The sequence below is a fragment of the Lolium rigidum genome, chromosome 1 (assembly GCF_022539505.1).
Source record: "Lolium rigidum isolate FL_2022 chromosome 1, APGP_CSIRO_Lrig_0.1, whole genome shotgun sequence".
In the NCBI taxonomy this organism is placed as follows: Eukaryota; Viridiplantae; Streptophyta; class Magnoliopsida; order Poales; family Poaceae; genus Lolium; species Lolium rigidum.
Window position 1 is genome coordinate 186539702 of NC_061508.1, and position 12777 is coordinate 186552478.

The 12777-nt window shown below is 47.7% G+C and overlaps 1 protein-coding gene and 1 pseudogene across 1 annotated transcript; both read left to right on the plus strand.

The window, feature by feature from the left end:
• The first annotated feature begins 1380 nt into the window (after window positions 1–1380).
• LOC124686175 lies at window positions 1381–3516 on the plus strand. The gene has a single exon (XM_047220168.1). The coding sequence runs from the start codon at window positions 1432–1434 to the stop codon at window positions 3328–3330; it is 1899 nt and encodes a 632-aa protein (XP_047076124.1). The 5' UTR covers window positions 1381–1431; the 3' UTR covers window positions 3331–3516.
• LOC124653740 lies at window positions 3487–8424 on the plus strand (annotated as a pseudogene).
• The last annotated feature ends 4353 nt before the right edge of the window (window positions 8425–12777 follow it).

Below are 12777 nucleotides of genomic sequence, written 5' to 3' on the forward strand. Positions count from 1 at the left end.
TTTGATCCTCACTTAAGGTGTTGTTTGTTGTAAAGCTAATTCCATTTGATCTAGTCCATAGATAAAATAATCTCTACCCAAAATAAGGTTTTAGCAAAGATCACAGTGAAGTTTATAGCGCTTGACTTGATGATCTACTTCAATTCCATCAAGTAAAGTGAAACTTCAGTTACTGTGGTAAGTTTTATTTGGATGCGCGAAAATTCCCCGGATTTTGTATGAATGAATGCAATGCACAATTTGGTGTTCTCTCGTTTTATAGCCTCTAAAACTGGGATGTTATAGTAGTACTTGTGGAGCCAGAGCTGCCCTTCCACTCTGTTGCGCGGCAGGTTTTTTGAGCGGCCCTTGACAGAGCTTCGGTGCACCGACCCCTTGTTTGAATTGAACTCGTGGATCATGGAGGCCATAGTAGTTGCCAATGTCTGCATGGACTGATGGGACTCCTCGTCCGAAGAGGAGTCCTCAACGACCTCCGCGTGGAACTTATGCAGCATCTGCCACATGTCCATCTGCGTGGGTACGAACTGTGGATCAATGGCCGCGCACAATAGCGCCGAAAACAGGAGCAAGACACCTACCGGCGCAATTAACCGAATAGGTCGTGGGCGGCGCGGAAAGGCGACGCAACCGACAACGTTTGGTCCCAAAACAGGCGGCATGCACGCGCCAGAGCCAACCCCGACTACGATCCCGCTCTCCCGCGCGGCGAGAATCGAGCTGACGACGAGTACTGCGGCGCTGCGGCGGGACGGCGGCAGGTGGGGTTGGGGTGGTGGCGTCGCACTAGGGCAGCAAAAAAGGGGAAAAAAGATGTAAATCGAAGCGCTCGATTTCGCTATCCCTGACTTGCGGGACCAGGTAAAAAAAGGAGGACGCTCGGCGTGACCGTGGAGCGTCCGCGAAGACAAAAACCTGACGCATATTTGGGCCAGGTTTGCGTCGCCGCGGACTGCCCGATCACTTTGCGTGCCCTGCTGGAGCAGGATTCAGACGCATTTTCGATCACGACGGACGCAAATGGTCGCTCAGCATCCATTTGCGTCGCCCAGTTGGAACTGTATTGGTTGGAATTTGAACACCCAAAATTAAAATCCTGCACCATCCTGTATGCACCGATGGGCCGAATTGAATTTCTGAGAAAAGAATCATATGAAATTCCTCCGAATCAAACAACCAACGTGAAAACGTAACTAGATTTAGTGAATTCCAGTTAAAATATTTGTAATAAACAATCCTTTGATCGATTTCGGCTTTGATGCTTTGATCCAACCGCTAGGGCCACTCCAGTTGCTGCACCCAGTCCACCGTGCACCCGTCTCCTTCCTCTACTTCCCGCACCCACTCCGGCCCGGATCTCACGAAACCAGCTCACCACTCAGATCCCAACCCTAACCGCCGCCCCGGATCTGCCTCGCCGCCGGCGCCGCCATGGCGTGCCTCGCGATCTCTCTGCAGCCGGTCAACGGCCCGGACATCCTCCTCCAGACGCGCTCATGGTTCCCGGTCTCCCGCGCCCTCGCCGCCGTCTCCGCCTTCCGCCTCGCGCGCCTCCACCTCGCCCGCGGCAAGCAGCAGCAGCAGCCCGCCTCGCTCGACGCCATTGGCGACGACCCGCTGGCAGCCGGCTCGGGGCAGCTCGTCGTGGGCGTCGAGTCGCAGTACCGCGTCGTCTACCGCCTCGTCAACTCCATCTACGTGCTCGGCGTCACCACCGCCGCCGACCACGCCTCCCCCGCCGTCCACGCCTTCGCCGTCGCCGACGCCGTCAACCAGGCCGTCGACGTCGTCGTCGCCGCCTGCCGCGGCATCGACGTCACTCCCGAGAAGGTGCACCGCAAGTACCCGGAGGTCTACCTCGCCCTCGACCTCGTCCTCCACGGCGTCGGCTCCGTGCGCCTCACCCAGATCCTCGCCACCATCCACGGCGACAACCTCGCTCGCATGGTCAACTCCTCCCCCGACGCCGAGGCACGCGCCCGCGGTGCTGATTCCTGGCCCACCGTAGAGCACCTCGCCCAGGACCGCCATGCCGCTCGTGACGCCTTCAACGGCGCTTCGTTCGAGCTCCCCATGGAGACCCTCGCTGCCGGTGACGAGTTCTCTGCTTCCAGCCTTGCGCCTACAGCTGCTGCCGCTACTGGGGACGAGGCACCGCCTGAGGACGCGCCTCCCATTGAGAAGGACCCCTTTGCAGCTAGCGACATGATCAGCAAGCCAGAGGAGGCATTGGTTGGTGGGTTCAAGAAGAACAAAGAGACTGCCCTTGTGGTTGCTGATCCCGCTGCTGCACTTGCTGGGCTGGAGGTCACCACTTTGCCGCCAGCTGAGGCCACTAAGCCGACACGTATTGGTGTTGAGGGATTTGAGGGCGACTACGGTGGAATTGAGTTCGGTAACGACGAAGCTTCCCTGGCTGAGGCATTTGAAGGGTTCAATGCGCCATTCGGGGGTGGGCTAGATGCTTCGGAGTTTGTTACCACTACCAAGAAGGATCACAAGGACAAGAGCATCACTGGTCTTGAGCTGCTAGAAATGAATAGTGCCCAGGCACGGAATGCCGCTGCTGGTTCGCCGCTTGAGAACCTGTTGGTTACCAAGAGCACAGAGATGACCATCCCTGAGCTGTGCATCGTGGAGGAGATCAATGCAGAATTCAAGGAGTCTATTCTTGCACGGGTTGGTTTGAAAGGTACATTATTTCTGCGGACGTTACCACCAAAGAAGGCAGCTGGGAGGGACACAGAGTTCTCATTCCGGCTTGAGGGTACTTCTGGAATGAAGAGGGCCGCCTTGCAGAGTACCGTGTTGAGTAGCCTCGAGAATGGCCTGTTCCATGTGAAGACACCATCAAAGGAGGAGCCCATCCCCATCATGAAGTACAGCTTCCTTCCCAAGCACTCACCTCTCCCTTTGAGGATTCGCCTTGTAAAGCGCCATAGTGGTACATTACTCTCGCTGATGATACATTATGCGTCGAACCCAATGTTGCCGCAGCCGCTGAGCAATGTTACATTTATTGTTAAGCTTCCTGTGGATCCGACTCTGCTTACTGTTTCGCCCAAAGCTGTGTTGAACCGGGCAGAGAGGGAGCTCAGGTGGCACATCTCAGACATCCCTCTGAAAGGTCCTGCTGGACGGTTGAGAGCACGGATGCCTGTAGATCAAGACTCCAAGGATGGTGAACTAGAGGTTGTTGGAATGGTCAAGTTTGCTTACCAAGGGCCCTTCACATTGTCTGGCATCAAACTCTGTCCAGCCGTCAATAGCACTTCCCAGTTTAACGAAGTTGGCCACACCTTCTCCAGTGGGAGCTACCGCTGCATCTGATTTGGTACCTTCTCTGTATTGTAGCTGTTACTTTACCCCATTTTCATTTTGCTTCTACAACAGGGTGTGAAATTCATATTGTATGTAGTGAAGTTTATTTGTTTTGTGAGGCTGGAATTTAAAGATGTTTTTGAGTTGTCTATTATTATCTCGGTAATGGATATGATAGCTGTGATTATTGATCAAGGTTACATGGTATCTTTTGGAAGTTCCAGGCTTCTAGCATGGATTCATAAAAAAAAACATGTACTGCTGCTTCTGATTATGGATGCAAAGAGAGAAACAATACTTGTGCCACTGTCTTTTGATCATTCTCTACTGAAAGCCATCATTACCCCTTTGTATACTTTTAGATAAAGGAGAGGATCCCATCACCTTCCCAAAGGCACCGAGGCCTAAAGTCTTGGCTAACACTAGGAGACCAAAATTACAAACATATCAAACTTATTGTCAAAGTGTGGCTACCTTTGGCTGAACCAGCCATATCAGAGAGAGAATTGAGTTCTAACACTTAACAATCCTACCAATGGTAGAAGCCCGGTCCAACATGTGAAAGCCAGACACAGAGCATTCACCACGGGAAGCAATTATCAAAGAGAATGCCTTCAAGGAGACGATGAACACCACGTCTTGTTGAAGTTGTGACTTGTGAGTTCCATTTATTTTGCATATTTGTATGTTTGGTTTTTCTAACAAATGCTATGTATGGCACTCATGTACTGTACATATATGGAAAGATTGATATTCTGGATTTAGTCTTTTATCATTTATTATCATTAGTTCTAGTTCATGTTTAACTTGATGACAAAGATAAACTAGAATTTGTTGGAGTTCCCATTCTGTCTTCCCATTCAGTGCTGAAAATATAGTAGCTTCATTTTTGTTTGCTGTTCTTCAGTCCTAGTAACTACCACGATTACATGTTGCCTATATTAATGCCACTGTCCCACTGATAACTGATTCATTTGTATTCTAGGTTTGGTTAGATTTACTGATTTGGAGCTGAATTGTCATTATTATAGCCCCAATGTGCTGACAGTAATATCTTCAGATAAAGCTGGATTTGAATAAGAACAGTTAAGATATATAATCTTAAACTTATGTTAAGATGTGCCTTAATTCCTGAACATGTAATTCTTCAATACGTTGTATTGCTTAACATTTGTTAACATGTAGTACATTTCTAAAGTTCTTGATTCATTGCTTCCTGGTACTTGCAATGCACATACTATTATACAACTTTAACGAAACCTAGTGCAAACATAAACTAATGGCAGTCTACATGGTGCAAAGTGCAATTACTCTAGTTTTTTTTGCCTAATATTTGCAGCCTACCTTCTTGTCACAGTAGTTGTCTCTGGCTCACCACACTTGCGAGAGGTATGTACTATAGAAATTGTCAGTTACATTGCCAGTGTTTGGTTGTGTTTAATTGCAGTCGACGTTCAGTTCATCAGATGAATATTGGTCCTTCCGAAAGATCTTACGCGTCACCGTATTGCATCAAAATAGGGTATCAGCTGTTAATAAGCAATTCCAATTAAGTCAGCAGTTGTTTATTGCCTTAATTTCATGTATAAGTAATTAGCTCATTGCATATTGTGCCTGCAGGTAGCATTATCTTTTGAAAACTGACCCTGACCTCTACATAAGATTTGGAATCACAGTAGGCTATTTTACATTGGCAATGGGTACAGTTTCAAACTTCTGATTGATCAGAACTTAAACTCAATCCAAAACAAACAAAAAATGATTACATTGTACTATTAGTCATTGTATTTTACATTGTTGTTTACATGATGCAATAGGCTATCCTTGTACGTTTCTACTTGATTTTTCTTCCATGGGTAGCAATAGAAACTACAGTTATTCACACAACTTGACTATCATGTTTTCTAATGGCAAACTTCTGCCTCCAGCACAAACTACTTTTTTTCTGCTTTCCAACCCATAGTTTGTATTAATTGGAAATTGGAATGCCGAACTTCTCCACCTGCTTAGTTAGAGATAGTGCTTCAAGCTGAACTTGCTGAGTGCTGCTGCATGAAGCACCTCTTTAGTCCAAATGATAGTCTGATCACTCCAATGGAAATGTTCTCAATATGTTTCTCTGGATCTTTTGGTCAGTAGTTGTGGGCATTGGCAAATTATCAACCAGGTTCCATAACTGTTTTTTGATAAAAAGCTGCTAGTTCGGTATCATATAAAAAGAGGTAATTTTAGTATTTTACTGGAGGTACATGAACTTGACGCACGGGTTGACATTAGTCCAAGAAGTTAAAAATGCAATGGACTAGTCCATGAACTTGGCTAGGTCCATTGGTTGTCCAATCTGAGTCACTTCAGCTAATTGCGCCTACGGGGAGTGCCACGTTGACAAATCTGTTACGCCAATGATTTTAGTTTAAAAATAACCAGGTTCCCTTGCATCAGAAGGCCCCTCCTCTATTCCTCACTTCTTCCTAAGCATGGTGAGGTGATTCACGGGCGATGGAAGCAGCGGCTTGTGGACGTCAGTGCATCCTGTTGGGGATCTTATATTCTTATGTTTCTCCTTCTCTGTCTCCCCCTGTGCTCCTGCTCTCTACTCCTTGGGTTCACGGTGACATGGTGCTTCATGTTCCAATGATGGACAAGGCTATACTCGTCCCGTTGAACACGAAACAGTAGGTACCATTGCCGTCCACTAGATCAGGTAGTTCTTCTCCGGTAGCATGAGCTCCCTGCTGCCCTCAAACTTCAGCGCCAGTGAGGGCCCTGCATGTTCGCCCTTGAGTCCACACACACACTATGCAAGGAATGGATTGTAACTTTTTTGATATGTAAATCATGAAGTTTAAATTGTTAACTGTAACATTGAGGAAACTAAGTGTCTAAGTGGCTTAAATGTTATCTTATATCAGCCTTCAAGGAAGAAAACAAGTCAGGCGCAAAGGATGCTAACCTGATAGACTGGTGATGTTAGCTCCTCTGAAGATTTCATGGTTTCAGATTTAGTCATTCATCTACGGCATGCTTAGGAGATGTGACCGCATCAGCTGTAAGGATTCAAATTCCTGGTTAAGAATCTGGTCACCGACAAACCTGGAGGTTGCATTCTTACTCATGCCCCTGGTTCAAGGGAAACATGCATGCTTAATTGCTTATAAGTTCTACTCAGGCTTCCTGGAACCGCAACCCTCTGCAAGGCCTCTTGTTGTGCTTCCCAATTGAATTCCAGCAATGGCAAGTGGAGGACATAAGACTATGATTTCTATTCTGTAAATGCTGACACAAATAGATCAACTGAAAGTCCTCAAATCCTGGAAAGCCCAGAAGAGTATCCTATTTATTGGATAGGACAAGTTCTCACGAAATCATCTGCAGCGACATAGGTGCTAACATTTGCAATTGCATGCTAGAACAAGCTGCTTTTAGTCCCCAACTTGCTGATAATGGATGCGGGCCATACACCAAGAAATCGGAAGACTGATGTGCTGAAATCACTGAGGAGAGTTGAAACGCCACACAACGTGGTCATGTCTGTCAGGTACACTTCTCCGGAACATCTTGAATCTTGTTCAGCCAAAGTTTCTCAAGATGGATTTGTCCTGGCCCCATTGTCTGCCCTATAATGAGTCAGGCAGCAGTATCAGGTTGCAAGAGTCTAAATCTACTGATTCAGTAGAAACTGCCCTGCTATATGGTGTCAACTTCACGAGAAAGGCTCATTTCATTAGAAGTCTTAGAGACCTAACAAAAGATGTCATTCGCTACTATAAGGGTAATACCTTAGATGAATTACCTGGGTTAATAGATTTCAGTCTGTTCCTGATGCCCACTCCCAGGCAGAAAGACATTGTTTGCAAGATAGAATACTGTGTGAAGTTAAAAATAGTGCAGTAGGAACTGCAGTGTACATTTGTCTGTCTGTCTGTCAGCGATTTCAGAAGCTGATCGTGTGGATAGGGCAAACAAATCGACAATAGTTGGATCAAATCTATTGACATCGAAGCATCCAGTCCCTTGCTAACCCTGCAAGGGAGAAACAACTTGATTTTAGCCAATACATGCTTCCCATGAAACTTTTGGAGAGACTGTTGGTTAACATGAGATGTTTGCACATACGAACCGGTACGTGCCCAGGAGGCGGCGGAAAAGACACAAACCCATCTAGGGTTCCATCCTCCTCGCCGGCGATACCGCCGGTACGCTCCGCCTCCGTGGCCTTGGGGCCTTGGAAGTGTGGCGGACCACGGTCTCTCGCTGGTGGGGAGTTTTCGTTGTTAATTTAGTTTGTTTTTTAGTCTCTTGTTTGGGATGGTGAGGCGGCGGCTACATCCTGAAGTCAGAATAAGGTCCTCCCTGCCCTATCCTCGCTCCGGTGGTGCATCTAGCGCTGACGGAGGGCGCGTGGAGTTGTGTGGCCGTCGGATCTCCTGGGATCCGGTTGGTTTTCGTGTTTGTTGGTGTGGTTTCATGTCAGTCTCTTCCGATCTACGGTTGTCATCATTGGCGATGGTTGCTGCTCTGGTGCGTTGGTCCTTTGGGATCTTAGCACGACGACTTCCCGTCTGTCTACTACAACAAGTTCTACTACGACAAGTTTTGCTTGACTCCGACGATGGAGGGGCGAGGACAGCGGCGCGCCTTCGGCTCGTGCTAGTGTCTGTAGTCATCGCTAGGTGGTCCGAGTACCAATTTGTAATTTTTTTTACTTTTTGGATTATTTGTACCACTGTTGATGATTATTAATAGATCGGTGGATTTTCACAAAAAAAAAAATGAGATGTTTGCATCTGGGGAAGGAGATTTCTGGAATATCTGGCGCCACTAGCCAAGAAGGCACGTCTGGCACTTCGTTCTAGATGTTCACGCCAACCCATATGTTTACCCGTCAGGTGATTGGGCGTGCATTCAGGTCGGATAGCAGAAAAAGAGTTTGTCTACATGCTTGTAGCTGTCGATTCTTCAGAGGAGAAGGTTCATGCAGCAGCATTCAAGAAACCATACCAAAGCTGTGGTTTGAATGTAGCAAGTAAATGTACCTCTGAGGACTTTAAATTGAATCAAATTGGGGTCGATGAATCTGAAGATGAACTGTTGGGGAAATGATGCCATTGTGCCGGGATCATTTCTACATTGTGTCAAGGTTGGTAGCTGTCATTGTGGTGGCCCCGTGGAGGGGGCCTGAGTTCGCTGTAGTTTCCATCTTGCTCGGTTGTCACGTGGCTTTGTTATATAGCAAATTCCAGGCCAGTTGGTCTAAATTTCTACAAAATATTAATATTCTTCCTTTGATTTCGTTAGCTTGAACCAAACCTCTATTCTGCTGCATTTGATTTCTTGACGTATTTTGTGTAAAGAAAAGGGACAAGTCTAAACCTTTGCTTGCGAGCGAAGGGTGGCATCGAGTAGAGGGCAAGAAGTTTCCAGTTATCCATCCATTGTTGAAAAAGCAGTGGCGGTGGCAGTTTGCTGCTGTTTATTTCACTTGAGCATCTTTCTATCTCATATCATCTTGATCATCTTGTGCGGGTCAACTTACCACTCACTAATATAGCGAATTTGTCTAGAATTGGTTGAATATAGCTATCATAAAAGTTAAAGCTCAAATTCAGGCAACAATTTGTGTTTTGTGTAGGGCCATCTGATGAGGTCTAAGACCCCGTTTGTGGCCCGATCTCGCGATTGACCCGAAATCCAAAGGGGAAAGAGAGGGAGAGCGCGAAGAACACGACGAACACGAAGAACATGAGGAACTCACGCACACACGCCAACCCGATACAACCGATACTTACCTCGTGGCTCGATGGACCACGCCAATAGAATCAACCCGGAAGAGACGCGAGGTAGAATTTCGAGCGGAGAGATTGGTGAGGGAGATGAATCTAGGAGTGGGAGAGAGAGAGTGGATAGCACTAGAATCTCACACACCAAATCCAATCATCCAACAAGGGTTGCCTTGATACAAAGGGGATGAAACCCTAGGGAGACAAAGCTCAAATCCATGTCTAAGCCTAAATCTTGTCTAAGGAGTAAAGGGGACGACCTAGGTGTTTATATAGAGGTACAAGTCGGCTTGGGTCGAACAGGTATGCGGTGGACCGACTCGGGCAGTTCCGGTCGAGTCGAACCCGTGAAATCCGGTCCAGGGGCCGGTCCAACCGGACCTGGGACCGGACCATACGGTCCAAACCGGGCCATGGACCGGGCGGCAACCGGGAACGTCGCAAATATCCATCCGGTTGGTGTCGGTGCGACGCCCGGTTGTCTCTAGGGAGGATCCGGCCCAGGGCTCGGTCTGACCGGCCCTGGGACCGGCTGGTCTGGTCTGGGGCCCGGTTGGCCGGCCCCTGGGCCGGCTGGGCCTCCTCCTCCCGCCTCTTCTTCCTCTTCCTTCTTCTCTTCTTTCCTCCTTCTTCTTCTCTCTTCCTTGCACCATGGGAGTTCCTTCTCTCTTGGTTCTTGTCGACGTCGGTACCTATAGACACCATGATGATAGGCATGAGGTAGCATACCATTCAAGTTGGTGTTGAGGTCGACCATAGAGAGGATAGGGTTCACCTTGACATATATGGCGGGGTTTTGCGTTGTTGGTCCACTTGGGGGACTCCTTGGCCATGGTGTAGCGTCGACGATAGGCGGGGCTACACTTGTCGGTTTTGAGGCGGAGGTGTCCAAAAGCCACCCTGCATCATCTCCCCCCTTGGGGAAGAGTCGTCCTCGACTCTTGCTCCACCTCATCGATGATGTAGTCCATGATGGTTCTCCCATGTAGTGTTGGATGGACAAAGTCGCGGTCGAAGAAGAACTTTGGGAAAAACAACTTGCGAAGGGAAAGCTTGTGGAAATACGAAGCATCAAGTCGTTTCTCCAAGAGGCATTTGGCAAAAATGGGAACCAAAAGAGTGTCGATGTATCCAAAATTTGGTAGAGCAAAACTTTGTGCAAAAATGTGTGGTGTAGCGTTGTCCCAAACAAATGGAACATTCAAAAGGCAAGTCACGGCGGCAAAATTTGTGTGCAAAATTTTCGGCAAAATTGTTATGTGCAATGGCAAAGCGATGGAGACTTTTAGCTTGGGAAAGTATGGTTGGCGCGAGCCGAGTATGGGTATCCTCAAGTGTCGAAGAATCCATTTCAATTGCCATAGATGAAAGGAGAAATCCAAAGAAGAGCAACTTTTTGTGTGACATGTGGCACAAGATGCATAAGGTGTCTCTCACATGTATGGCATGGTCCTTGAGATTCTCAGAGTGTATGATGATATCAAGACATACAACATCCATTGTGCCAACAAGATATGTCAAGATATGTTGCATAAGAGGCAAAAGAGGTGACGAGGCATTGGACCAAACCGGAAGCTCGACAAGAAATGTCGGAAACACACGAGGGCGAAGGCGTTGGGGAACATACCCTTTGGTGTGAATCCCACGGGTTTGGTGATCGAGTTCGTCCTTGGTGGGGTAGCTCTCAATTGCACGTTTCGTCAACTCATGCTCCGTAGCGGTGGATGTTGTCGTTCGGGGACCTATACACACAATGGAAAAAACAAAAAGCGTGTGTGCATGGTAGATGAATACATCATCCATCATGATGTTCCATGTCTTGTGCACATCACCATTAGTGTCAAGCAAGATAGTCTGAAATGCATGGCGATAGTGTGTATGGCATGAAGGTGCATTCGTGGCATGTGGTAACTTGGAGTCATCAATAATAGAGAAGGCTATGGGGGCCATCTCATGGACAATGAAATAAGCATTTTTTCATACCAAGCATAAGAAGAGCAATTATTCACAATCTTGGATGCAAGGATCATGGAATAGTGTAAACATTTTGGGCATAGCATGTTCAACATTTTATCATTGTTGTCGACAACCCTATTGAGAGAGCAAGTGTTCATCAAGGGTGGCACAACACAAGCATTATCATTGCAAGCAAGCGGGGAAAAAGTGAAAATATCATAGCATGGCATGGTCATGGTATCACAATCAATCAATTCCACATGATCAACAATGTTATCAAGCAAAGCATCGCATGGGAAAACGAGAGAAGCATGTGACGTAGCAATTGTATCATCAAGATCATGCATGCACTCATAAGTCATCATGTCCACTAGTGGGATCATGGCATCATCAACACCTATGTTGTTACCTTTGTAGGCCGACTCATGTGAAGTAGGTGTTGTGGAAGTAGGAGGATCCATGTGGTCGACATGTCCATCTTGAAGCAAGCATGGTGAGATATCATCATCTTCATGCACCATGTACATCTTCTCCATGATCGGGAACTCGTCCTTCGTGGAACCTATTGCAACATAAGAAGACACCAAAGAGGTAGAGGTTAATGTGTTAGAAAATGTGATGTCCTCCATGGACCTATCAACTACCTCTCTCAACTCACTTGGTGTATCACTCATGTCCTCCAAATGGAAGCACTCAAACTCACATATGGGGTGGGAGGCACTCAACTCACTATCACTCTCACTCAAGTGGGCTAAGTGGCTCTCATGCTCACATGGGATTGGTACCAACTCATCAATCAAGCATATAGGAGTAGGTTCAACTTTCTCATCTCCATGCGCCTCCTTGGTTGAAGGGATATTCCCATGCTCAACCATCTCAACTCCATGCGCCTCCATAGGTGAAGGGAGAATCCCATGCTCACCATGCTCAACTCCATCGCCTCCCAAGTCGTCCTCAAGCGGTGGCATCGTGGTGGTGTAGTAGAAAGCTAGGCTCGGATCTACATCATCCTTGAGTTGACCTTGTTGATCTTCATCTTGAAGTGTCGGCTTTATAGGCATCTTGGAGGTTTGTGCATTTAGCTCCTCGAAGTAGAGCTTCTTGGCGCTTGGCGTTGTGCATTGCCATGCCACGTGACCCTTGGCCTTGCACACCTCACATAGGAGATTGGGACATTCCCGAGGAGGGTGGCCTTGTTGCTTGCACTTGTAGCATCGGAGTCCATAGGCATGTGACGAGGTAGGGGCCATTGTGGTGGTGGCACAAGATGTGGGAGTCACCTTATGAGGAAGGTCCTCTTGATGTGCCCTTGCCATCCTTGGAGTGGTAGACACCGAATGATGGTGTTTGTCGTCTTTATGTCGAGGATCTCATCTTCGTGCTTCATCACCATGTCTTGATAAGTGTCGTCGATGATCCTTGGAGGATGTTGGTCGATGGCGATGATGATGGGGACGCTCTTGATGATCCATATGATGGTGCCATCGTGGAGGTCCTCTATCTTCATATGTAGCTCCATTGGCCAAGTAGGGGTACGTGGGCGCACGGTGTTGTTCATGGTGGAGTCGAGGTGAGGCTCCGCCATGGTGTCGATGTCGTAGTCGTGGTGTTGCTCCCTTATGTCGTTGATGACGTACTCGTGGCGTTGCTCCACCATGTCATCCATGCTTGGTGAGCCATTGTCGATGTAGAGCTCGTCGGAGTCGTCCTCAAGGTGGCG

Excerpts from the sequence above, each read along its gene's own strand:
- LOC124686175 (XM_047220168.1), top strand. The coding sequence starts at position 1,432 with ATGGCGTGCCTCGCGATCTCTCTGCAGCCGGTCAACGGCCCGGACATC.